The 26,224-nt window shown below is 44.6% G+C and overlaps 1 protein-coding gene across 2 annotated transcripts in view; it reads right to left on the minus strand.

The window, feature by feature from the left end:
- Positions 1 to 489: 489 nt before the first annotated feature.
- UBXN4 (UBX domain protein 4) overlaps positions 490 to 26,224 on the minus strand; it is a 38,017-nt gene continuing 12,282 nt past the window's right edge. Inside the window, exons 4-13 of one of the 2 annotated variants that reach the window (XM_032957140.2) lie at positions 25,937 to 26,055; positions 25,375 to 25,444; positions 24,245 to 24,350; positions 13,395 to 13,449; positions 11,245 to 11,409; positions 10,177 to 10,304; positions 8,424 to 8,526; positions 5,339 to 5,470; positions 3,756 to 4,003; positions 490 to 2,683 (exon numbers count right to left, since the gene is read on the minus strand). In XM_032957140.2, the coding sequence (XP_032813031.2) occupies positions 2,479 to 2,683; positions 3,756 to 4,003; positions 5,339 to 5,470; positions 8,424 to 8,526; positions 10,177 to 10,304; positions 11,245 to 11,409; positions 13,395 to 13,449; positions 24,245 to 24,350; positions 25,375 to 25,444; positions 25,937 to 26,055 (1,331 nt within the window). In that variant the 3' untranslated portion in view covers positions 490 to 2,478. Of the gene's footprint in view, positions 2,684 to 3,755; positions 4,004 to 5,338; positions 5,471 to 8,423; positions 8,527 to 10,176; positions 10,305 to 11,244; positions 11,410 to 13,394; positions 22,517 to 24,244; positions 24,351 to 25,374; positions 25,445 to 25,936; positions 26,056 to 26,224 lie in introns of those variants that run through there. The other variant, XM_032957138.2, reaches the window with a different exon arrangement.

Below are 26,224 nucleotides of genomic sequence, written 5' to 3' on the forward strand. Positions count from 1 at the left end.
TACCCTCGCAGTGAGCAGTACATCACCTTGTGGCAAAGAAATGCCCCTAAGAGATGTAAACTATTTCGGAAGTACATTTAATTATTATAATTCACTCATGTCAATCCATTGCTGGATGAAGGCCTGTCCACGGACAAGTTTGGGCAGGTACTTTTAAACTTTTCATAAAAACCTGCCAAGAGTGTTCAACACAAGGCAATAACATCTGAAATTTCGATTTTCAGATCTGAATGGGGGAATTTTTTTGTGACGGACCAAATCTCACGGGGGATTTTCTTTTGTGGCCGTTGTCTTTTTTACCGATCCCATTTCATAGACGTAATTTTCAATAAACATGCCTTAATGGAGCACGTGAAGCTGGTAATCCGAGCTCTGGGTCACTGGTGTTGCAGAAGACTAGACATTGAAGGAAACTGCACATAATTGGCTTGCTGAGGACAAGGCTTTTAAGAGTTCAAATTTTATATCCAAATTACAAAGACAGAGAGGTCGATGAAATTGATTTTTTTTATTGAAGCCAAGTGAGAGCCCGTTGAGACAGCATGCCTTTATTTACAAGGATCTCAGTTGAACGATTCGCTGACTTTATTTCAAATTAAATGCGATATTTTTAACCACTCACAATGCTGGTGTAAGTTTAGAATGAAAACACAATGTAGGCAATTTAAATATCAAACAATATACACTAGTATAACAAAGTCTGCTACGTCAGGAGGTAAGCACTGATATGACAGGTTAACAATTGTGCAATTGAGTGTAATTATATTTTTCGATAGCCTTTTCATGTTACCTTGAGGGATACATGAATGTCCTGTTTGTCTTAAACATAAAAAGCAATGGTTTGTTAAGCCCTATGAAAAAAAATAGCATCTAATCTAATGAACAGGCTCACCGAAACTTGTGCAATGCACCTATCTTGCTCTGCCTAAGAGGAAGCAAAAAGAAATGTGTGTTATTTTCCTTAAATATCAAAATATTGATTCTATGCAGCAGTTGAAATCTATTTAAGTAAAATAATGTTTGTGATTTTCTCTCTCAAATTCCACCTCATCACGGGAGTGTGATGCTACGTTTAGATTTCAGTTGCATGGGCCAACACAGCGCTCCCACAATGCACCATGGCTCATTGCATAGGGCGGTCAGATTTTTAACAGCATCTTATAAACCAAGTTAAATCGTTTCGGTGCTCAAACTCAAGCAGGCGTGTCATCTCGCACCTCCGATTAGCACGGTTGGCTACGTACGGTGCAAAAGAAGTTCAACATACATATATCTCCTATGGCAGCCTTCACACAATGGTGTAAAGTTCCCACTATCTGGCAGGGGCCAGATAGTGGGAACCAATGAAGTGGTAATCATTGGTCAAACTCGGTGGATAATGGGTTGATGCGGTCAGCTGTGGCTTTCAGCTCAGAATTTTCTGATTTAGAGCCATCCATCTGAACCACAGTACTACCCAGCGAGACATACTACACACATGCATCTAGTGTTATTGTATTTGCAGTAGATTTAATTACGATGAATAATCAGGGAAAATGGCACAGCATCGCAGGAGAGAGAGGATAGCCACCAAGTTATCATCCCCTGAGGGATAATGGACTGACATTCAAACTGATAGATTCAAACTCGCAACCTCTTCCACATAATAGTAAGTCAGCTGCACTTTCGTTATATCACTATAGGGCAAAATGGCATGACACTTAAATGTTTCGATTTCACCCAAGATAGTGTGGTCTCTTGCCACTGAACTTTCAGAATAGTCGTGCAGCCCGAAATGCACAGCCAAACTGATCACACACAAAATATTATCCATTAATTATTTGGGTTGTACCTTTCTTTAAAGACACAACTCAAAAAGTTAAATGGTTATTGTTTTGTAGCTACACGTGATAGCTGTATCGTGTCGTCCAACACGAGTGTTAATGTTCAGCTACGCGACCGTCAAGTGCACGGTCGTAACGCCTTCTTATGGAGGTGTCACAGTCCGCTCCTGAGCTCCATCCACAAAGGGGGGAGTCCCATGACCCCTGCTTACAAGAGGGCACACGCAGTACATCGTGGGAGCCATTCAATGTTGATCTATGGAGCCGGGATATGACTCGGATAGTTTTGAATGCATATTAAGCCGGGGAGAGCTGGAAATTTCAGAGGTAATATTTTTTATTTTATATTTACAGGCGTAGAGTTCAACTGCTGCGTATCCGTGGACACTGTTCTTACTTTGTGATGACGCAATTTTTTGTTAACGGGATGCACCTTCATCTACGGCACTGCTGAATGGGTCCAGTCGAGTCGGGAATTTGCCAACCAAGCGGCTACCTGCAGCGCTCCCCGCGTCTTATCGGCTCATGTCGTGCAGTCACGTGTCAGGCGAGTGCGTCTGTGTGCCAAGTTCGGGGTCCACGGACTCGCGCGAGCTGGCAGCGGCGTGGCGCCGCTTGTGAGAGGGCCGTGCCCCGAGGGGGGCCCCCCCCCCCATCACATCTGCTGCGTCGAGTTCCCGTTCCACGTGTTGTTGTCGTCATCGTTGTCGCTGTCGCCCCGCGAGCCCAGCTGGTAGACGTTGCCGTCGCGCTTGAACCCACCGCCTCCTCCTGTGGCGCCGGTTCCCGTCGCAGGCTTCCTGCGCCGCGGCGCCCCTTCCCCTCTGACGTCGGTGGTGCCGCTGCCAGCGCTGCCGCTGCTGCCGCCCATTCGTCGTTCGCCACAAGCAAAGTAACATACGAGGAACATGCATGCATGCATCAGCAGGCTGTTAACGCGCACGTACGTCATCAGTTTTCCTTCCGATTCTGTTCCGAATTGATTCCGAACGGAATCGGAAGTAAAAAGCCATGCGGGAGCGAGCGTGGCACAGTTTGGCGGCAGCAATCGTAGAGTGCGGCCGTGTCGTCACGGTTCTCTGCGGCGAGTACAATATCTTTAAAAACAGCAGCGCTATGCCCCTACAAATAAAATTAACGCTAACCCTGCAACTTGCAGACATCTTGGAACGGGAAAGGGCGAAGCATGCGATCTACTGCATTTCTTGGACTCAAACTCAGGTTCTCCGTAGTGCCGAAAACTTCCATTCGAGCTACATGGGCATTACCAACTAGAGCTATACAACCGCCTACTCTTGAGTGAATGCAAACAAAAGCAAACCACTGTTTTCTTGAACTCTACACGCAACAATTCCAGGCAGGACAGAGTGTGATGAATTGATAATAGTTGTTACTAGATTTAGTTTAAGTCTGCCAAGGCGGCGTGTTTTACAGAGGTAATCGTGTCACCTAATCACGAAAAAACAACAGCTGGTGCCTGCTACAACACCTTTAGTGAGGGTTAACATGTTATTTTGAAATAGAATAACACCAAATTTTGATTTAAAGCTTTCGTGACTGCAGTGATTCATATTCTTGGTTCTTTCGGTAAAGTCACGTTGAAGGGAAACAATAAAATATATATGAAATAAAATTCTCACGACGTTTCGACCTGATGATGGACTGCTTGTGTTGCAGTCGAAACGTCGTGAGAATTTTATTGTTTAATATATATTTTATTATTTGATTGTTTCCCTTCAACGTGACTTTACCGAAAGAACCAAGAATAGAAGAACACCTTTCCAATAACTTAAAACCTTGCGAATATATAACAGTTGCGAGAACTTTTTTTTTTTGTGACACGCACAATGGCTCAGAACGCACGTGAATAGCGGCTGACGCTATATCTTGACCGCGTTTACGGGGCGCCGACTTCTGGCCCTTGCACTACACCTGCCGGGGTCCCGTGCTGCTTGTGGAGCCGCCGACGCCGCCGCCGTCGCCGCCGTCGCGCCGCCGCCGCCGCCGCCGCCACGGCCCGCTGGTGGGTGCTGCACCGGCTGGCCGAACAGGAAGTTGCCGAGAAAGCGCCACACGGCGACGATGGGCAAGAGCAGCGTGCCCATGAGCGCGAAGAGTCCGTCTACGCTGAGAGCGGACGTCCCGCCGGGGGAGCGCGCTGCCACTGCTGTGCGGTTGCCCTGAAACGGAGTCAAGCGGGGGGGGGGGGGGGGGGGGAGTGGTGAGTTGGCGGAGCGCTGGCTTTAGTGATTAAGTACGCATCTGGTCGGGTGGCAAGCTAAACTTACAAGGATTAGAATTTGTAGTTTATAGGGTGTGTTTATAAATGCCTTACTCATGCAATGTTACAAGTTTACATGCCACTTATGTATGTATGTATGCTGAACTTCTTTCGCAATGCACGTAGCCAACCGTGCTAATCGGAGGTGCGGGATTCGGAGTTACAGGATTGGTTCAGCTCATCATCCCTTTGGGGTCAATGAAATGAGTAGCACTTTGGGTAGTCCACAATAATTGTCTCCTTTAGAGTGAGTGAACCCCTTTATATATAAAAACATTTTTTGGAATTTCCACCACTGGTTCAGGGCTGCCAATGGAGGCATTGCCCTATGTTCTGTGGAGCAGTAACAATACTGACTTTATTGACTTGACTGTATTCAACATTCAATGTAAATTGTTGTGTTAATTATAGTTCATTCTTAACTTAACGTACGCCGGTGACCATGTTCTGCTGCCAATCCCGAGCCAATTATTATGAATTCCACATTATCGCATTTACATTTTTTTTTCTACCAGTATACACTATCATCGCCACTTATTGTCATATGTAATCAACAGCAAGCAGTGAAACACACCAAGTTATCTTGTCATTCACAAGGGTAGGCTATTTGCGTGCCAGCTAGGGACAGCTGTCACTGGGGGCTTCGGGGTCCTATTTCAAATGTGTTGACACGAGACGTAAAGCGCTCCGGAAATGCCCTGGCATACATGGGGCTAATATCAAACACATAATCATCATTTTCCTTCTGTACTATGCCCCCACATCCATTAAAAACTATTAAACTATTTTTTATTTAACCAGATAAGGCCCACTTAGCGATGTAGCTCTTTTTTCAGAAGCGACCTGGCCACAAATGACGGCTGAACGGTGTGGCTTATCATGTAGAAATTTATAGCAGCCAAATACTCTAAACGCATGTTTATAAATGTAGAGAGGAAAACCGGAGTATCCGGAGAAAAATCGACGTGACCATGGAGAGAGAGAGACATACAAACTCCAAATATAAAGGAGTCAGTCAGGGTCAGGATCGAACCCACAACCTCCGGTATACCATGCAAGGTAGTTAACATCTCGCCACCGTGGTGCACCTAATCCGCGCAAGGTACAATCAATTAACTGCCAAGAACCGCATGGCATGAGGAGGCCCTCGCCCAGCAGTGGATTAACACAAGGGCTGCGCGTCGTGGCATTGGTGGAGGCGGGTGCGTGCGCCCGACGGTGTCCGTGGACGCACAGGCAATACAATGATGGCGGCGCTGGGTGCGAGGCCCAGCTCCTGCAGGGTTCTGGGATAGTCGTCAACGGTGAAGTTCCTGCGCGGGAAGGCGGTCGCGAGGGTAAAGTCTCCGTATGCGTTTTTCACCACCTGCGCGGGGATACGAGAGGTGGGGGAAAAGACGGCTGTCAGCGAGGGCATGGGGCCCTGCACGCGCAATGGCACTCCATTCAAAGCGCGAAGATCTTTAGGCATCAGGATAAGGGAGAATATAGCTTGTTTTTAAAGGAACACCGGGTAAAGGTAGGGAGATCTACGCATTAATTTATTAACTTAAAAAAGATCCTTTGTTTTTGCTTCACGGACGTTGGCGGGCACCCGCCAAGACTGGCACGGCATACGTGGGAGCGGTTGTGGGCAAAGCTGGACTTTACCGGTAATGAACAGAAAAGCCTTACTTTTATAAAAATATAATAAAAAAAGCAACCAACAATCGTGGTACAGTTCCCTTCAAGAGATAAAAAATAACTCCACTTTAATTGTCTGGTTTTTTAAACGAACTGCACCAGCTGACGGTGTTTGTCTCACTTGTGCCACAAAGCTTAGGAGTGGTGCACACAACGGAATTTGAGAACCGATGGCATAATCATTGAAGCTATGTTTCGGCTTAAAAGTGGTTTTACGGTACCCTAAAAAGTTCTGTCACGAGCAACAGCATTTGCTACCGGGCAAAGAGTAACACTCCGATTTATACCGCATTGGTGTGTATCACTAGCAGCGTAAATTGTTTAGGAGGTAAAGACAAGTCTTGTCCAATTGTTGCAATTAGAAAGATGGTAATGTCACATTGGACAACATCTACATTTGTGAACTCTACCTCTGGAGTTACTTATTATGAATGTATTATTATGTATGCTTACTTACCCAGGTAAGCCTCGCTGAGTCTCAACCAAATGTTTGCTGTAGGGGGCGATGCTGCTGTGTAATCCCAACGAAGTAAATTTCAGAATTTATCAGCATTGGGATGTTTGACCAAAGGAAGTTACATTGTACGTTTTGTTTCTTGTACCTTTGGGAAGAAACCGGTGAACCCGAGTTGGGAATCAAACCCAGGGTGTTCTTGCTGTGAGGCACAAGTGATGGTGGCACTCACAAGCTAAATGACGTGCTTTCTGCACTTGCTGCTAACACAGCAGTTGTAGAAGAAATATGCGGCGTTTTTCAAAAGCTGAAAGGTTGTATTTCTTAATGAGTTGTCAAAGTTAATGGACACTGTACCTCAAAGTTTGAAAATCAAAATGGACTTCGGCACCGACTAAGCCCGTGTCATGATTGGATCGCCATGTCTGCGAGTCTCTCAATCCTGATCGGCTCACTTTAACGTAACACATTTTACCGTAGCTTCTCGGCTAGCTCTTACCCATAACCACGTTATATATTATTTTGTGCAAGCCAGTTGTAGGTTGGTTTTTTTATTCATGCTTTTGCACCGCTGCCAATACATTCCATTTAATTCGTTGATTAGCTGACTGGCTAATGTATTAATATATTTGTCTGTTACTGATTGGCTACCTACTCGAACCTTTTGAACATATTTACCTGCAGCTAACTAGCCGATTTGGCTGACCACTTTGTTTAAAGTTCGTTTGCTGCTCACGTTGGACATTCGTGGCTCTCGCGACGAAGGGCCGGTGCCATAGTCACGCTCACAAAAACCGCACCAATGTGAAAGGCGCTTCACGATGATTCAAATAGCTGCGGGCACACTTCAATGGATTCGTTGTATGTGGCTTTCAATGTTAAAGCAAAACAAACATTGTCGTTATTTTGATTTAAAGCTTTCGTGACTGCAGTAATTCATATTCTTAGCTCTTTCGGTAAAGTCACGTTGAAGGGAAACAATAAAATAATAAAATATATATAAAACAATAAAAATTCTCACGACGTTTCGACCATAACACAAAAGGTCGTCACGAGGTGTGTCGGTTCGCATTAATTTATTTATTTTCAAACGGTGTATTTATTTATTTATAAAAACGTCAGCGCCACGCGCAGCGATTTGGCAGTTTATTTAGAAGGACTAATCCATCTATGTTCTGAAAAGAGGAGGGGGGAGACGAAAAATCAATGTATGCTGTCTGAAAGCCACTGCAAGCGTGAACAATCAATTAAGACCTGAAATGGTTTATCAAATCTTTCCAATGATTGCTAAGCCAGAATCCATCCTCTCAGTTGAAATTGTCTCTGTGCTTGTATATGTGGATAGCCTCATGAGAGATTCGTTCATGAGGCTATCCACATATACAAGCACAGAGACAATTTCAACCGAGAGGATGGATTCTGGCTTAGCAATCATTGGAAAGATTTGATAAACCATTTCAGGTCTTAATTTATTGTTCACGCTTGCAGTGGCTTTCAGACAGCATACATTGATTTTTCGTCTCCCCCCTCCTCTTTTCAGAACATAGATGGACTAGTCCTTCTAAATAAACTGCCAAATCGCTGCGCGTGGCGCTGACGTTTTTATAAATAAATAAATACACCGTTTAAAAATAAATACATTTATGCAAACCGACACACCTAATGACGACCGTTTGTGTTATGGTCGAAACGTCGTGAGAATTTTTATTGTTTTATATATATTTTATTATTTTATTGTTTCCCTTCAACATGACTTTACCGAAAGAGCTAAGAATATTGTCGTTATTATGTTTATTATACGACATCCGCTACCGCAGTATTACAGATAACGCAATCAGGACAATCAGTTATTAAGGACAATCGTTCATTAATGAGGGTCCGAGTTGATGACCAACTCGCAACCTCGTAATTGCAAGCTGCGCATTCTAACCACCTGGCCAATAACATGCATGCCTTATACTAAATTTCGATTTAAAGCTTTCGTGACTGCAGAGATTCATCTTCTTGGTTCTTTCGGTAAAGTCACGTAGAAGGGAAACAATAAAATAAAATATTACGTTTAATTTTTAATTATTTCCCTTCTACGTGACTTCACCGAAGGAACAAAGAAGATGCCTTATACTACTTGCACTATTAGTACGCTGTAAAAGAAACAAAGATGTGCTGGTACAAACACCGTTACCTGCTGTGCAAATGTTCTGGCCTCTGCGAGTGTTGTCTCCGAGGAAAACTGGTTTGTGAAGTAGGAACCATCGGGAAGGCGATACTGAATCCTCGCTATAGCGCTGAGTGCACACAGGGAAAGAGAGAGACATCAAACATCTTACAATTAGATTTGGATACTGAGTGGGTCAGATCGAGTTACTACCTCGGACTACGTGTGTGACACATGGCGCCATCGTGATGGCCTTGCGCTCTACAGGAATGGCGTGAACACCGCGTGTGCTAACTTATTAATTATCATGTACGTATGTTGAACATCTTTCGCAATGTATGTAGCCAACCGTGCTTATCAGAGGTACGGGAAATAAAAATGTTTTTATTATAATAACATCAGTATTATGTATTGTGCTCATCGGTGCATTCTACTGTACTCCTATGTGGTAACCGTGGGAGACGAGGTAAGAGGAGCTACTACTGAGAAGACGGGCCAGACTGTGGCTTATCCTCCTGCAAAACTCAAGGCTCCTTCTTGAAAGAGGCATCCAGAGTTTACGGTCTTGCCTGGAGCTTCTTCTGCTGGAGCATTTCTCTGTCACAGGACATTCTGTCAAGCGCAAAGCTCTTCACTGCACTGCTGCGCTCCCAATCAAGGTCATTCTCAGAGAAGATCTCCAGGAAATCCGTGATCTTAGTGATGCCTGCAGTCAACATTTCCGTAGTGAGGTTTTTTTTTTTAGGTGCAGCCTCTTCTGCAGCAGTGTTTTCTGCCTCCAGAGTGTGCTGTTGCTCGAGCTCCTACAGTTCCTCGTTGGCAAGACTCTTCCCATGAGACTGCAGTAACTCCTCGACACAGTCAATGTCTTAATTCGTCTGATCCGACTTGGTTGGCCAGCTGGACGATCCAAGTCACTGGCTTTCACCTCCTTGAACCTCACAACGTTGTTACACGCCTCCGGGCCATACCGCCCGCCGGACATTGTTCATACAACAAGTGCCGGTGACTTCATACCCCAGGACGTGCTCATGTTTTGCGATGACTTTCGTGATGTTGCAGGACTTACACTCGTCCTGAACATCCGTTGCCTCCACCAGCTGCTTGTAAGGTACGTCGAAGGTAGTAAACTTTGAAATTTGACATGACGCTCTAATCCATAGGCTGGAGAAAGGAAGTCGTCTTCGGCGGAAGGAAAACCACCTTCCACAGGAAGTGGAGTCCAGAGAGAGACCAAGGTGGAGTAAACACACGTCGGCAGGCGGGTGTGTGTGTTTTTATTTTTAAACTGGTGAACGCTGCTTGGCTTAGAGCGTGCGCCACTCTCATTGGCTAAGTGAATGAAAATAAAGATGGCGGCAGGTACATTTGCTCAGCCAGCGGTGTTCTCACTCCTAAGCGCTTTTTAGATTTTTTTGGATTATCTTCGCATTTTTTAGGTACAAAAATGTATTCAGGACAAAGAGCGCTCTACTATAGGGTAGCGCTACGTGAAGTCTACATGTACATAAATTGGGTTATTTGCTTTAATGGTGGAGTAATTTCCTGCTCAAATGAGCATCGAGGCAGTTTTCATCACCACTTTACAGCCCTGACCCAGTCATGGAAACTCCACATTCCTATGGTCGTGGTGAGTTTATCCATAGGACACGTATTCAATTAAACTCGGAGGGATGACGGGCAAAGTCAGCCCCACAACCTTAGGATCGCCACCTGCCAGCTCTACTGCGGAGCCATCCGGCTGGATTAATTTGCTTTTGACCAAAGCAAGTGCACTCACGTGCGATCCTGCTGTGTCTGCTGCTCCTTGGCTCGCTTCTCCGCCTCCTTGGCCTGCTGAGCGGCCACACGAGCCGCATCCACCTCCTCCTTCTCCCTGTTGTAGCGTGCCGCTCTCTCAGCGCGGTCCTGAAAAGCACAAATACGAAGATCCCTCTCTCTTTTGCCTTAACCGATTGTTGGAGCAAGTGCAAGTTATTGCGTAGCACCTATGAAGGCTGGCACATCACACGAGGGGGTGGGTGGCCAGCACTACGCCAGACCACCTTTGTCTCCCCAGTGGCAATGTTTACACACCGCACCAGGTACTCATTTAAGGCCGAGTCAACCTAGGGGAGGCACAGAACCAGTTCAGATAATCGTCACTGGTGTTGGCCGTGGGCGAGAGTTGAACCTGTGTCGCCGAGTTCATAGTGCTGTTACACCACCGCTTCCCACTGACATGCACACACACACACAACCACAAAGATAAATCCCAACGTTCAGCCTCTAAAATGGGTCACAATCCTGAGCGTTCAGTTGCACAGCCAAATCGCTCTCGAAATCGCGCAACTTTGTCCACATCTGTGCGAGTAACTGTGCGATAATGTTCCTGCATTTGGAAGTGTGCATAGTTTTTTTCTGATAAACTTCGGGAATAGACTCCTTCAGTGCTGTGTTCTTTCTATGGTTTCCATTCATTTTAACGATCGTCTGAAATGCACAATAATCCCAAATACAGTCTTATTATTATTGGTCAAATTAATGTGAACTCATCAGCCTTTCAGGATCATAACAACCAATCAGAGTTCACAATATGTGTGTCACATGATGAAATGTCACTGCAAATCGCTGAGCAGACCAATGCTTGAAAGTCGAGGCCATCCCCTACTCTTGAGAAAACGGTTGCGCAACTGCTCACCAATGGTTGCAGAGACGTCCACACGTAAGCAATTCGGTTGCACGCAAACACCACTTGAGACTGACCGCTATAGCTGTGGATCAGGATTCACAGACCCCGGGGACACGTGCGGTTAAGCGAGCAGCCACGGGTCGGCACGGCACTCGACGTGTGCACATCGTAAGGTACCTGAGCTATCTGCTGGCGGATCCGCTCCTTGGCAGCGCGCTCCTCCGCCTTCTCGCGGTTCCTCTCATCCATCACTCGCTTGGCCTGCTCCTCCTCCTTCCGCTGCTTAAACTCCGCCATGTCCTTGCCCAACTTGCGGCGCTCGATTTCCCGCCGGATGTTGCTCTGGAAGATTAAAAGCCACAGAGAGGCCGATTCGGGACGAGGTCTACGGAGACGTGCGAGGGTTGCTGGCGCAAAAAATAAAAATCGCGGGCCCCAGAGTCAGCAATAGGCAGAACGGTATTTTCCAGCACTGTGCTGTTAACCTGAGCCAAGGCGAACATCAGAAACAAGTGAAATCGGAACTGATCGTAGACGTCCACACCTTTACCACCGACCACTAGTATTTATGATTTTAACAGGTAAGGCCCACTGAGCTTATACAGCTCTTTTTCAGACGTTGCCAGGAAAACAATCCACGTGACCACGGGGCGAGAAACATGCAAACTCCAAATATACAGGCGTCAGGGTTTGGATCGAACCCACGATCTCCTGTATACCAGGCGAGGTAGTTAACATCTCATCACCGTCGTGCCCACCTGCACTGACCAACACAGTAAAGTATGATAAAAACCCAAATAACCAAACAACAACCTTGTTGAGACGTGTTCATGCAGTTGTGTATTGATAATGGGCTCTAAATTATTTAAAATACAAGTAATTTATTAGTTGAAGAAAAACTGCCAACTTGCCACTCCCGTCTTTTTGGGAGTATTTTTTTTACAAAATATTGGCAAAAAAAGTGGTTTCCACCAACACATGATTTGGGCCTTAATATTTGTATGCTCATGTTTTCAAATCATACCTGCAGCTTCGTCTGTCATAAATAACCAAAATGCGCCATCTGCTGGAATGTATGAAACTCTGACATCATTTGAAACGGTCCTGACATGATGTCCCAAACAGAAGTATCTAACCATAAAGTGTAAAATAAAACGGAAAGCTGTTCCTACATGATGCTATTATATTCTTGTGTAAGGCAATATGTTCAGGAGCGAGATGGCAATGTCGAGGCCTGCTGGCAATAAGGAGAGGGCTTCAGGAGAGGCTGTGTAGTTTTGCAATTCGTCCATTGAAGGAGCACAGACTACAGTGTTGAATACTTGAGTCTCCTTCAGCAAAAGAGAAAATAACAAAAGGTCTTTTAATATTTAATCATCAGTATATTTATACTGGAAGAATCCGATGAGCTATAAAGCTCTTTTTCACGTATGCCCAGTCGGGACGGGTCCGTACGTTACAACAATAAACAATACAAAAACATGACATGGGTGCAAAGCATAGGAAAGGTAAACAAATCACAAAAAGAATACAAAATTAACCTAAAAATTATTTTTATTATACCAGGTAAAGCCTACCGAGCTATTAGCTTATTTTCAGAAGCGACCTGGCCACAAACGATAGCTCAACGAAGTGGCTTATCACGTGGTAATCTATAGCATCCAAATAATCAAAACGATCTAAGATCACGACCACAAATGCCATTGTTCTCAGCTACAGAAACACGCACTAACAAAGTTTCACCAATCTACTTGAAATGACCAATCACCAATACCTATACACAAGATGATGCGTGACGACCTCTGAATACATGCAAATACATCACCAATAAGTTCGTCTTTGCGAGACAATTTCTTCATTGCTATTTTGGTTTGCACGGTTATGCTGCTGCGCTTTTGGGTTGGTACTGCTTGTTGTTTCAGCACGACGTCCGATGTTCCGCGACACGTGCCGAGAGCTTCTTCAGGAGCAGATATTAATAGAAGTCAATTTCGTAATGCTGAACAGCGGTGTAACACGCCGTACCCAAGGAAGAACACGCGCAAATCATTGGTGACGCAGCCAAAGGAATGCTGATCAAAAGGCAGTGTTATTGATGCATGTGTTTAAGTTTTTTATTGTTTGTGCACCTCCGCCTAGTGTAAAACTGAACGAATATGCAGGCGTCTCAGGGTCGGGATCAAACCCACGACCTCCTGCATACCGGTCGAGGAAGATGACATCTCACCACCGTGGCGTCCCCCCTCAAGAAGGATTCAATCCGGGGAACTGTTGGCCGAGCCATCACACCGTCTCTCTGAAAAGCTTACAAATATTATCTTGCTTACCTCCTCCTCGTCTTTTGCCTTCTGCTGCCGCTTCTCTTCCAGTTTGCGGTTGAGCCTGAAAACAGGGGGTGAATGAATGCAGGGGTCAATTAACGCAGGGGTCAATTAACACAGGGGTGAATTAACACAGGGGTGAATTGACACAGGGGTGAATTGACACAGGGGTGAATTGACACAGGGGTGAATTGACACAGGGGTGAATTGACACAGGGGTGAATGGACACAAGGGTGAATGGACACAAGGGTGAATGAACACAGGGGTCATTGAACGCCGGGGTCATTGAACGCCGGGGGTGAATGAACACGGGGGTGAATGAACACAGGGGTGAATGAACACAGCGGTGAATGAACACAGGGGTGAATGAATATAGGGGTGAATGGTCACAGGGGTCAATGAACACGACCCGCACGAGTGAATCACAGGCAATTAATTATACAGTAAATGATAGTGCGAGCTCCTGACTGGTGCACACAGAAGCTCACGTAACGTATTTGTGGAGAGTTTATTGCAATTCTCGAGAGCTGTAGCAGTGTGCAATTAAATAAAGAGCACCCAATTGAAAGATATTCATATTCCACAGCAGCATGGGAATAAGAATTATCTTGCGATCACTACCAAAGTAAACGTATACTAATTGGCCACTTGGGACTGAGTAAATGATGGCAATGCTCATGATGTGACAGAAGTGGTAGAGAGCAAAAATTTGGAATACAGTTGACTGTTTATAACTGGAAATACGTAAAACCCAAATGTTTTATTTTTCGCACCTAAAATTTGTAATCCAAAATGTTTAAACGTTCACATTAACTAAAGGCTATGGACCTTTCAAAAAAAGCATTTGGAGATTTTCAGGCGTACTGAATTAACAAGAAAACATGTATTTAGTTTTGGGCTCATAAACTAAGGGAGCTAATTTGGCAAATTCTGTTTTTGAACCTTGAGGTTTTTTTTTTATCGAGAGGCTTTGAATGGCTTTGAAGCCAGATACAAGCATCTGATCAAGTAAAGCAATTGTGAACCTGTACCGCAGGTCGGTGTAAAATTAATGCTTTAGGTACACACGTTTGAATCAACAGCAGCTGACATGTCTTGCCACTTCTACTAGGACTTGTTAAACTGAAACAATTGTATAGTGCTTCTCAAACGCAAAATTATATTTAAAACACCTCTGCTCCTATTTCTCGTGGTACGAGAACAGACACACGTGGAGTGTGAAAGAGATGAATTGAAATCCGAAAAAAACCCCGACATTCGTGCGCAACAAGGCAATGCCAGCAATGTTGATTCTGTATTAGTCGCAATGCTCAAGAACGGTTGGTGAAATAAATTTAGAAATTCAGCCCTTGGGCATTGACAATTATATGATGCATTGATTGAAATTGTAGGTGATGCCACAAAGGACCACGGAGTCACACTGGAAAGCAACCTTGACGATAAACTTTCATTCAACTGCGACTGGCAGGCAGGCACTTCTTTGGAAGCTTTCCCCACGACAATTCCAAAATGAAACCTGCTGCTCTGATCAAGCTGCTTGGGCAAAAAAATACACAAAAGACAGAATTTCGCCTCGTATTTTAATGAACGTCATTCAACGAAATAAAATACAAGGAAGGTGAAATATGTAATGTGCGAGTCATGTGCAGATGGATTGCCATATGAAGGCGATTTGACCGAATTCTTAAAACTGGATAAGCTCTGATTTCTCCGTCTGAATAAACATGCTTCTTTTCTTGGTTCTTTCCGTAAAGTCACCACGTAGAAGGGAAACAATAAATTAATAAAAATATAAAACAATACAATTATCACGACGTTTCTACTGCAACACAAGCAATCATCATCAGGTATGAAAACCACAGCAAGAAAAAATTCAAATTTTCAAAATTTTCTTGCTGTGGTTTTCACACCTGATGATGATTGCTTGTGTTGCAGTCAAAACGTCGTGATAATTTTATTGTTTTATATTTTTATTATTTTATTGTTTCCCTTCTACGTGGTGACTTTACCGAAATAACCAAGAATATGAATTCCTGCAGTCAAGGAACCTTTAAATCAAAACGCTTCTTTTCATTACCGCCAGCATGGCTTTCCGCAGTTACAAAAATTCGAAAATTAATCACAAATTACTCAATATGGATTATACATAGCAAGCATCATCACCCCCTACTGGCGAACTAATATCTCTGGTGACTTGCAAATGAGATTATCCTGGTCTCTTGAGTTCTCACCTGGTGAAACAACATAAACTTGAACTTGGACCAGCTAGAACTGGAATTCAGATTTAAATAATGCGGTGCACCATTTTAGAAAAGTGGAAAAATGTTTGTAAAATAACAATGTCGGGCGTACTTCGACCATCTTACTTTGCCATCCATGCTGGTATAGTATGAAAATATTCGTAATGTTTTAAGACCGATGTAAAAAAAATAACCCCCATCAATACACAAGTGGAAAACTTATGAAGCTGTACTCATTACACACAAAGTGCTTGCCACGAAAGACAGTCACCGCATCGCGCGCACGCGTTCAAGTGCGCGATGTGGCCGTCTGGAACATTCTTTCCTCCGAAAATAGGAAGCCACTGTGGTGCTATGCAATTTTGAATCTTGATTGAAAACGCAAAATTATTTAGAACTGCTTTTTGTGTTTAGTTTGTTGTCCTTAACCCCCACACCTCCAAATTGGCACGGCTGGTTACATATGGTGCAAAATAAGCTCAACGTACATCCATATATGAGTAAGAAAACATCAAGAAACTACTATACTCTATGCGCTGTAGCACCAAGCGAGAATGACGCGAGGATGGGGTAGGGGGGATGCCACCTGTCTTGATTTGTGACCCAATACAGTCCAGGAATTGTCATCTGTGTTCGGTTGGCGTAATTAATTTGTACTGAAATCTCGTACCGGAATTGCATTGAACTTCCTCAGCCTACCGTTCTTTAGGGTTTTTCTGTATTTTGCATTTTCTATTCATTCACTACTTCATGCATGTCTTCCAGCCAGCTTCTTTTTTATTCGTCAATTGAACAACCAAAGCTCACGAAATTAATACTCAAAACTCTATATTGACCGATATTCTTGATATGAATTTAATTTATGTGAACTTATGGTGTGATCGGTGTTGCTTATCAACATTGTTAAGGAATAATCAGATTTAACAAGAATTATGTTGAGGCGACATGGTATCGCTGAAATTAAGCAATCACTAGAATATTCCAAGAAGTGAAATTAATTGGCAATATGCATCCAAGAAGCACTGCATTATTGACAACTGTGGTGTCGGATGTACAGGGTTTCGAGCATGAAATACATAAATGTACATCCAACATAATTTCTTGAAACGCTTTAAATGGCAGGAGAGTGCATGTGCCGTGCGGGTATAATAAATAGAGATTTCCTCCATCAAAGGATTCCAGAACACTGGCCCAAAACCGACTGAAACTTTTCCTGCATTAAAATACAGTGGTACCTCGGTATACGTCGTTAATTCGTTCCACAAGGTAGGACTTATACCGGAAATGACGAATATACCAAACTAATATTTCCTATAAGAAATCAAGGGAAAGGAAATAATCCGTTCCAGAGTAAAAAAAAATATTTTACATGGCATATTATTATATATTAATGGGGTTGTATTAATTAATTTAGACACTACTTATTACTAAAATGCATGCATACATTAAAATAAAAACACGTGAAAATTCACAGAGTTACAGCAAGGGGGTTGTGCACTGAACGAGATCTACAGGCAGACTGAGAAGCGGCGCTTTGTTTCAGTCGTGAACGGGGTCTACGTGGGTACGCGGTGACTCATCCAGACCCATACAAGTTCTAGCAAGCGCGTCGTATCCCAAGCAAGACGACGTATCCCAAGCAAGACGTCTCATCCCAAGACAATTTTTTCTCGTCAAAACACGACGTATACCAAATTCGACGTATCCCAAAGCTGTCGTATACCAAGGTATGACTGTACTGGTGCATCCCACATGCAAAACCGGCATGATGCTAATTTGGTTGTCCTAATGATAAGACCCGCTCCCCACCATGAAAATAAGGAATTTTCACCACTGCCTCTGGGCTGTTAACAGATGAGCCCCGCAACCCACTCGCTGTACTGCCATCCACAGACACCAAATTGTACGCACTCCCATTGACATCCACAAGATAGGCTTTGACCAGTTCATTTTTATTTAATGAAATCCTACAACCCTTTATTGGTCAATAAGACAAGAAAAACAAACAGCATTGACAATGTATATATGTTTAAGGACAATCTATGCTCATCAATTATAGACTAAATGATACCGAATATTTATTCCACAAGCTTGTGATGGTGTCTTTTGAGCAGAAGTTATTTAATTATCCTTAAAAAATTGGAATGCTCAATCTAGAATTTCAATGTGATTTCATTTCATTAAGTATTATGGAAATGTTCATGGTAAGCTACTTTTTCACAAATATGCTAATATTATGAGTATACTCATAGACCAAATCACCCAAAATGCACTTGGATCTCATCAGATCTCAGAAGCCAACAAAGGCTTGATTCTGAAACGTGACTGCATAGCGCTTGGATGGGCAACCACCATGCAGAGATAGTGCAGTAGGCTGCTGTGGGTTGCATTGTGAGGAGAGGACAGTGCAGCAAAATCCACCGCAAATCCAATTGTGCAGTAACAGGGCCCAAGGGGTGGCAGAGTCACAGCTTGTTGGAAAGGCTCATGGGTCAAATCCAGCAACTGCCCTGGTTATTACTATGAGTGTAATAATCGTGAAAACACTACGCGCCATCTGCTTCACAGTGCACGTTCAAATCCTGCGAAGTCATTCGCAAGGGTAGGCCCATTGCGTGCCGGTGTAAATGGTCCAAATTTCACAAATTTGAAATACTACCTGCAAATTACTAAATTGGGATTATGCATGTCCAATCATTGCTCCCTACTGTGCAAACTTGGCAGGACCCTCCTAAAAAGGCCATCACAGACTCATTAACGAGACCTCACTTGGCGTTAGGGAGCATAAACTCTCGTCAAGGAGCATAAACCATGACGCAAACTCCGGTCATCCTCACAGCGTCGTTTGGCTCGCCGTCGAACAAAGACGGTTACTGCATCGTGCGCTTTCAGAGGCGCTTATGCGGCCGTCTGCAACACTCTTCCGATATTAAGAATCCACTGGGAGCTATGCACTTTTAAATCAAGACTGAAAACTAATTTCTTTAGAACTGCTTTTTGTGTTTAGTATGTTGTCCTTCGCCGCACCTCTGATTAGCATGGTTGGCTATGTACGGTGCGAAAGCAATTCAACATACATAACCGGATATCCGGCTGCTACAAAATGCTGGCTGCCACCTTGTGCTGCCCTGCAGGCTGCTTGAGCGGCAGCCTTTCAAACGTATTAGCCACATCAGCGGCTCTGACCTATTAATAAACTCCGCGTTCAAATCCAATAAAATTAGTTTATACATTTGTGGCGCCCATTGAAAAACATAAACTGGATGTCTCAGAATACTGAAGTCAGCCCCCCCAAAGTCAAAATCCTGGCTTCGCCCCTGAACATACATATGCGCTCAAGATGTGTTCCTGGAGAATTGATTACTAATCATCATTTTATATTGAATCCGGCCAGGGCTAGCAAGGGTACATATCACTTTTCAACAGACACATTGATGAATGCAGTATACGCAATACACTTTCACAATTGGACGGTAATACTGTACATAAAAACAAGTCTTGTCAATCTTGCCTAAGGTGCACCCCTCTGCTGGAGACTATGAAATATTTCACGAGTGTTGTGACCTAACATTTTCTCCGCAACAATGCGTAGCCAGCTACACAATAAATATACCGATCCCGTTGCCATGATCACCAACGCATACAATTGTCTATGACATCATACATCGCGCCTAATTGTACATGGCCATGGTGACATGCTCACATCCTTGTGCCAACTCGCCTTGAGTCTGTCAGTTACGTTACTTTCTCGCATTGAGCACAACTATTATAACCAGCAATGGATAAGGAAGTTGCAGTAAATGCTTCATCGGTAATTTTTTTCACATCTCCATTTTAACCTGAATGAAAAAAATGCCAACCCTTTCAAAGGAATCGTGAACAGTAACTCTGTTGCCCATGACTTTTAGTGTCATTACAAGTCAATGGGTTTGAAGAAACGCATGCCAAGTTCGGAATATTGCCTCTGATGGGAGACCAACCCATTTAAATCAATGGAGAACATCAGCTCCACAGGCAATGGCTTTTGTGTCATTATAGTCGACGAGTGAGAAATCCCTCATCGCAATGGGAGTATTGCCATCTAGTGTCCACCGATTGACAGTGCAACATTGACAACCAACATGGATGAGAATGAATCGCGGACAATACGGAGGGAATCCCCTTTTTAACAAACCCATTTGACCTGGATGAAGAATACATCACCTGTAAAGACAATCTTGACATTTACAGCCCCAGAGAAAGATACGTGGAGAACATCCCTTTTCAAAGGATGAAAAATTTGTGTTTTTGTAAAGAATGTATGATATACGCTAACAGCATATGTCTTTGTAGGTTGAATGTGGAAATTGCCATGGATAAAGTGAATATATAGGTACATCAATTAGCAACACAACACTATAGGCACAAGCAAATACACGCTAATTTCCAGCATTATAACCTCATCTTAGTATGCCTTAAAACAACACCATAATTCAAGGAAGTTCTATTAGTTTTAAGTGAGAAACGATAATAACGTTCCGAGTTATTTTCGTCTCAGATTTTAGGAAATTATCCGTTGCAGTCAGTTTTGTTCAAGTCTCAAACCATAACTGTACATCTCTATATATAAATAAGCCCTATTTTCTAAAACAATACATTATCACCTTCATGGCATCCTATAATTATTGCAAGGATGGAGTTGAAAGTATAAAAAGTGAGGTTGTCTAATTTGTGGAACTGCACAAATGCTATTAAAAACAGACAATTCTGCACTGGATTTTGGCTATGTGCAGATAGTCCAAAGCTTCAACTGAAAAAAATATTGATCGTATGGATCAGCATTTTTTTTTCATGAAAGATACACTGGCAAGTCACTATGCTGACAAATGTACTGCAGCCCAGTTTCAATATTGTGAGGATAAGTGCAAGGTAAATCTTTGTATAATACACAGTATTCTGGTAATGCAGTCACTAACTAAGCTGGCACTATAGTTCCTACAGTTATAGTCAGCCTGTTGTGCAGGTGAAGGTCAAGACGGCCGAGTGGTGGTGGTGGTGGTTAAGACCATGGTGACCCAGTCCACCTGGGCTGTAAAGTGGACGCAGCCTCTCCTGTGTCAAGCAACGTTACGGGTGCTAAACTTGGAGTACAGGGTGCGACTGTTGTTTGTGATGTTCCAGTATCGTCCCCAAGCAATTCAGCTGCCACGTGGAGCTGTGTTCTGTCCTCTTTGGTCAGATGAATGATGTCATCCCGAAGCCTTTTAATCACTGCCATCCTGTCAGCGTTCTGAAGAATGGGCTGTTGCGTGAGAAAGAGCAGAAGATTGTCAACCGACTGCACGGCAATTGAGTGGCTCACCACGATTGTCCCAACGGATTCTCCGGTTTTCTTGTTGCTACCACCACCGCGGCCCTCATTCGGAATGCTCATACTTGTTGCTGTCAAGGAATGGGCTGTTCTGTTGCCACCGCTGTCCGCTCTGTCCGCTAACTTGATCCACTCTTCCACACCGGCATATTTCACTTGCTCACAACCGGGCAGCGAGCGCAAAACTTCGAGAAACTCCACCGTAGCTTCATACAACTCTTTCATCCCAACGGGTCCAGCCGCGCGTGGTGGCGAGGATGCTCGATGCTCATCCTCCACACTCGATGCCAGGACGCTTGGCCACAGCTTCATCCAGCTACGAATGAGAAGCTCCTTCGGGACCGATTCCCACGCATCTGCCACCAAGTACAGGCAATCACGAGCAGCGAGGCCCCTCCAGAAGCTCAGCAGGCTCCAAGCGCCCCCCTCGACAGCGTCTGAAAACAGAAGCTTGTGTAGCAGTTCACGGTGGAAGCCTCTCTTGAGCGACCCCAGCACATCCTGGTCCATGGGCTGCAGCAGCGACGCAATGCTTGGAGGCATGAACAGCGCCGTGAACCGGCCGTCGTCGGTGCAGAGGACGTGCTCGTTAGGCATCGCGAGAGAGCTGTCCACCAGGATGACGCCTCGCTGGGGCAGGTGCAGCTCTCGCAGGGCCTCGGACACGGCCGGTACAAATCTCTCGAAGAACCAGGAGTGGAAGAGTGGTGGATCCATGCGGCCGTCTGCCTGGCTGTAGTACTGCGCTGGCAGAAGGTCTAGCACCGAGTTCTTGAGCGAACGCGGCCTGGCTGCTTTGCCCACGCATACGATCTTCATCTTGTGCGTCCCACTCGCATTGGCGCACGCAAACACGGCTATCCTCTCCCTGCCAGTCTCATGGCCCTGTGTGTGCGATGCCGATTCCATGGCCAGAGCTCCGCGAGGAAGTGTCTTCCAGGCCAAGACCGTCTGAGCAGCGTTGTAAACCTGAGTGGGGCAGAGACCCTCTTTCCTGACATGCGCCCGGAACTTCAGTTGTAATGACCGTGCTGAATGTGCTTCGGCTGCGAGAAGGCCTGCCTGAAGGCCTGATCGCCGGATGCCATGGCGCAGCTTGAAGCGCTGTAGCCATCCCTGGCTGGCGTTGAAATTGGCGTTGCTGTAGAGCGCGCGTGCAAACTCACGCGCCTTCTCACAGAGCATTGGCCCGCTCACTGTCTGCCCGCGTGCGCGCTTGTTCAAGTACCAGCGGTGCAGAGCTTCATCCAGCTTCACGTCCTTGGCCATACGCATGGTCTTGCGAATCGCCACGGTGACTTCGCAGTCATTCTCAGAGACAAACTTCAGAATCTTGTCGGCATTTATCTTGAGGTCCCTGATGGTCGAGTAGCCGAGGTCATACTGGGTCGCGAGAGACTTTAACGACTCCCCCTTGCGGATCTTGCGGACGATTTCGACTTTCTCCTTCAGAGGCAGAACGCTGCGCTTTCTCTTGGTTCCTTTGCAGGAACTTGGTGGTGGCACGCGTGTGGCAGACATGACGACTACAGGCGTACTGTGTGTACCACACAAAAGGAAACACACAATATCGGCGCATGAGCTTACGCATCGCGCTCCGCCGTGAAGTATATATACGTGTACGTATGTTGAACTTCTTTCGCAGGGTACATAGTCAACCGTGCTAATTGGAGGTGCGGAGGCAGTTGTGCTGCTTTCAGGGAGTGGACTGCGTGGCATTGTGTAGGCGCAATTTGTAACGATGTGACAACTTGTCGACCAGCAGCTCAAGTAACACCGCAGCACTGATTTGCACGTAACCATTTTAAAGTCTGAAAATATTAAGCAACTACAGCTTTGCCTTACAAAGACAAAAGTGAGTCATTAGTTATTCACTACTGATAAAGGTACTCATTAATGCAGTTAAGGTATGAAGATGGTGAAGAACCTACCTTTGATTCCAAGACAAATCATTTATTCAATTATTATTTTGATAAGTAATCGATTCATCAGCAGGCAGCCATTTCTACATGCTGAACACTGGGAAATCCCGTCTACAAAACATGCGCGGGGTGACGCAGTGATGACGCTTTATGACAAAGGGGAAGAAAACACTATCGAATGATTTCCCATTAAATTATGTGCTGAACACACATGCCAAGAGCCTCGAACGTGAATGTTGCTTATGCAAATCACATTCAAATTGCATGCTCATTTAAAAGAAAAATCGATTAATCAAAGCAGTGATCGTTGGGTAAAAAATATTGCTGCCTGGGTGCTCCAGCCCAAAATTTTACCAAAACCAGGTCACCTAGGGAAATAGCAATGGCACTCATGCTATTAAAACAGAACGTTTTAATACAGAAATAAGTATTACAATGCTGTAATAATGTACGTGTAAAATGATAAGGTACGTGTAAAATGATAAGGCACATGTAAAATAAGAGAAGCATATTAAGTGGCTTCTTAAAGACCGATAAAAACAATATTATTAAGCAACCACATGTAAAAATACAACCTGCAATTTCACCATTATTTTCGTTTGCCAAGATGAGATCAATCAAAAACGGTGTCGCACAAGACTTCTGTTGCAGAGCCAAACACCCGCTAATTCGCCTTAGGTTAGAACCCATATTAAACAGAGCCAAAGCACACTGTGGTTGGCAGTGTTATTGCCGAAAAGTTGAGCCATTTGACTTTATCTTGAGATAACAAAAAATATATATATGAATAACCTAACAGAAACAAACACCGCATAGACAGAGGAAACCAAGGATCACACACACGTGGTGCATCCAAGCAGATAATGCTAAATGTATGGATGAGGGTCACAAGCGCAGTGAGCGCTGAGAAAAATTGGTTTTCGGCAGCCAGAACAGAAAGAGTGATGTTATATATGATCAAGATCCAGATAACCGCACTTTGCTTATGCATGTATAATTTTGCAACGGGTTGCATGCGTTATTCTGTAAAATGGTACATATGGTATTTTCAAGAATGCTGCTTGCATTATGCATACTGAGACAAACACATGAATACACTTTTAATATTCAAACGTTGAGCAGTGCTCATCTCCTTGGGCAGACTTTAGCGAGTGGTGGCAATTCCACATTTGGAGAATGGCAGCACGACTCGTCATCCAACTAGCACTCGTTGACTTCCCAGAAAGTGTCACTCATTCACTCAATCCTGGAAGGAGATAAGCGCACAAGCAGCTTAAGTGACGCCTGGGGTAACAATGCCTTCGTGCTGTGAATAAACGCCAAGGACCCAGGGCTCCCCTCACCTCTCCACTCGCGCTGCCTTCTCCTCCTCCGACAGCGGCAACCCATGTTCCTCCATCAGCTCCTGCGCGCCTCCATCGCTGCTGCCATCCAGCACGTGCGTCGATGCTGTGGTTCAATCATGAACCAATATTAGTTGTCACCATAACTATACCATATGTACACGTGGTGCGCATACATACATAAAATGCATACATACGGCATAGTCGTAGTTTTACAATCAAATGAGCATGGCGCAGCACTCATCTAGTGTTTATATTCTTGAAATAAGGGTGGAGATTTCGAACTACAATAGCGAGGTGGAGTATATGCACAGGACATTCACTAATGACGTGGTTAACTTGGAACGATTGCCTCACCTGCTTTGAAATCATCCCAAAATTGCTCTGACAAAATAAACGATGTCTGAACTTTCATGGGGGTTGGACGATGCTCATCTCTACTGGCAACCCTGAGCAAGTGCAGGCAATGTTACTATTTAAGGGAAGTTTTGACCAAAGACACTTGATTTCAACTTCCTACAAGTCACCGGGAATGTGCCCGATCTCACTAGATCTCGGAAGCTAAGCAGGGTGCAGCTTATACAGAGCTTAGATGGGCGACTACCATGCACAGCAGGTAGTTATAGGTTTTGAGGCCATGTGGTGAGCAGCAGGTCAGTGCAATCTGTGGAGATAAGCGCGAGCTGGGAGGACCCAAAAGTTACACAAGCTTTTGCCAAAAGCGTGGGTCGTCATAAAGGTCCCAAACTGCCAGGTGAGAATGTCCCAATCCTAATTATTATTCAAGTTCTTTATGCAGCAATTGCATGGAAGTAAAGGTTAAGCATATTTTAAGTGAGTAAAATATGGCACTAAAGCATTTGAACAACAATCAGCAACAGAATCGTTGTCATAGGTTTGGTATATGCGCAGGACGGAGAAACAGCTGGTTACCAAAGCAGACAATGGAGTGGGCACCGGAGATCAGTTAAAGACGAAGCCAAATATTGGCGATAATACAGATCTACGAGGGCCAGGTATTGACTACACGACAGTCATGGGATCTGGCAGGAAGAAGGGACTCAATGGCGAGGTGTGGTGGTGTGGCATCAATGGTGCAAGGGCGTGAGGACCTGATGGGCTAGACTTACTGGAGGGTTGTGGTGCACTGGCGGACGCCACGGCAGGCGCACCCTCAACGGCACCCTTCTCTATGTGCATCTGGGAGGGGAAGACACGGGAGCATTGGCAACACATGTTTCGTGGAAGATAGAGCTCAAGTCAAGAGATTCGAACATGAGAAGGTGGTGGTGTGGCTGAAGAGTCCATTCTGAAGTAATCCCATCTGAAAATCCATTACTCGGCATTTTGGAACTTAACTGAAATGTGGCGATTTGTGTTTTCCAAGCGTGTGTGCCAGAAAATCAGAGTCTGCTGGCTCACATTGACCAATGGGGCATAGCTCAATGTCCAATTGCAGCCCTTAATCCAGTGATGCCAATTCTATATTTCCATGCTATTGATCATTCCTGAGAATGACCGTTGTTACTTCACACAAAGTTGCTTGATTTTCTCAATCCTTGGCAAATCATGGGCATAGTCCACCGCCAACTAGTTGGTGGTGGACTAATGCATGAAGTGCTTTAACAACAGCACTTCCCAGCTAGACCATGGGACATCGCGCATTGCCGCCATGGACACGATCCCACTCACCTGCTTGACATGGGCAATCTTGGCAAGCAGCTCCTGGGCGGAGAGGCTTCCCCTGATCACCTCCAGCGGCACGCCGCTCTCCCCGATGAAGTAGCTGGATGGCACGCCTGATAAAGGGTCTGGATACGGTGTGTTCAGAATAACAAGGAACTTCGATCTTTGGTGCTTGGACTCAAACTCAAACCAACTAAAATATGACTTTAAATTGTCCTTGCCAAATCGGCTATTGATCTCGTATTATTTCAATTCCAAAGTTAACCTTAGATAAAGGAACTATTGGTTTTAGAA

The sequence above is a fragment of the Petromyzon marinus genome, chromosome 19, assembly GCF_048934315.1.
Source record: "Petromyzon marinus isolate PM22_M1 ecotype Great Lakes invasive population chromosome 19, UKy_Petmar_22M1.pri1.0, whole genome shotgun sequence".
NCBI classification, from domain to species: domain Eukaryota; kingdom Metazoa; phylum Chordata; class Hyperoartia; order Petromyzontiformes; family Petromyzontidae; genus Petromyzon; species Petromyzon marinus.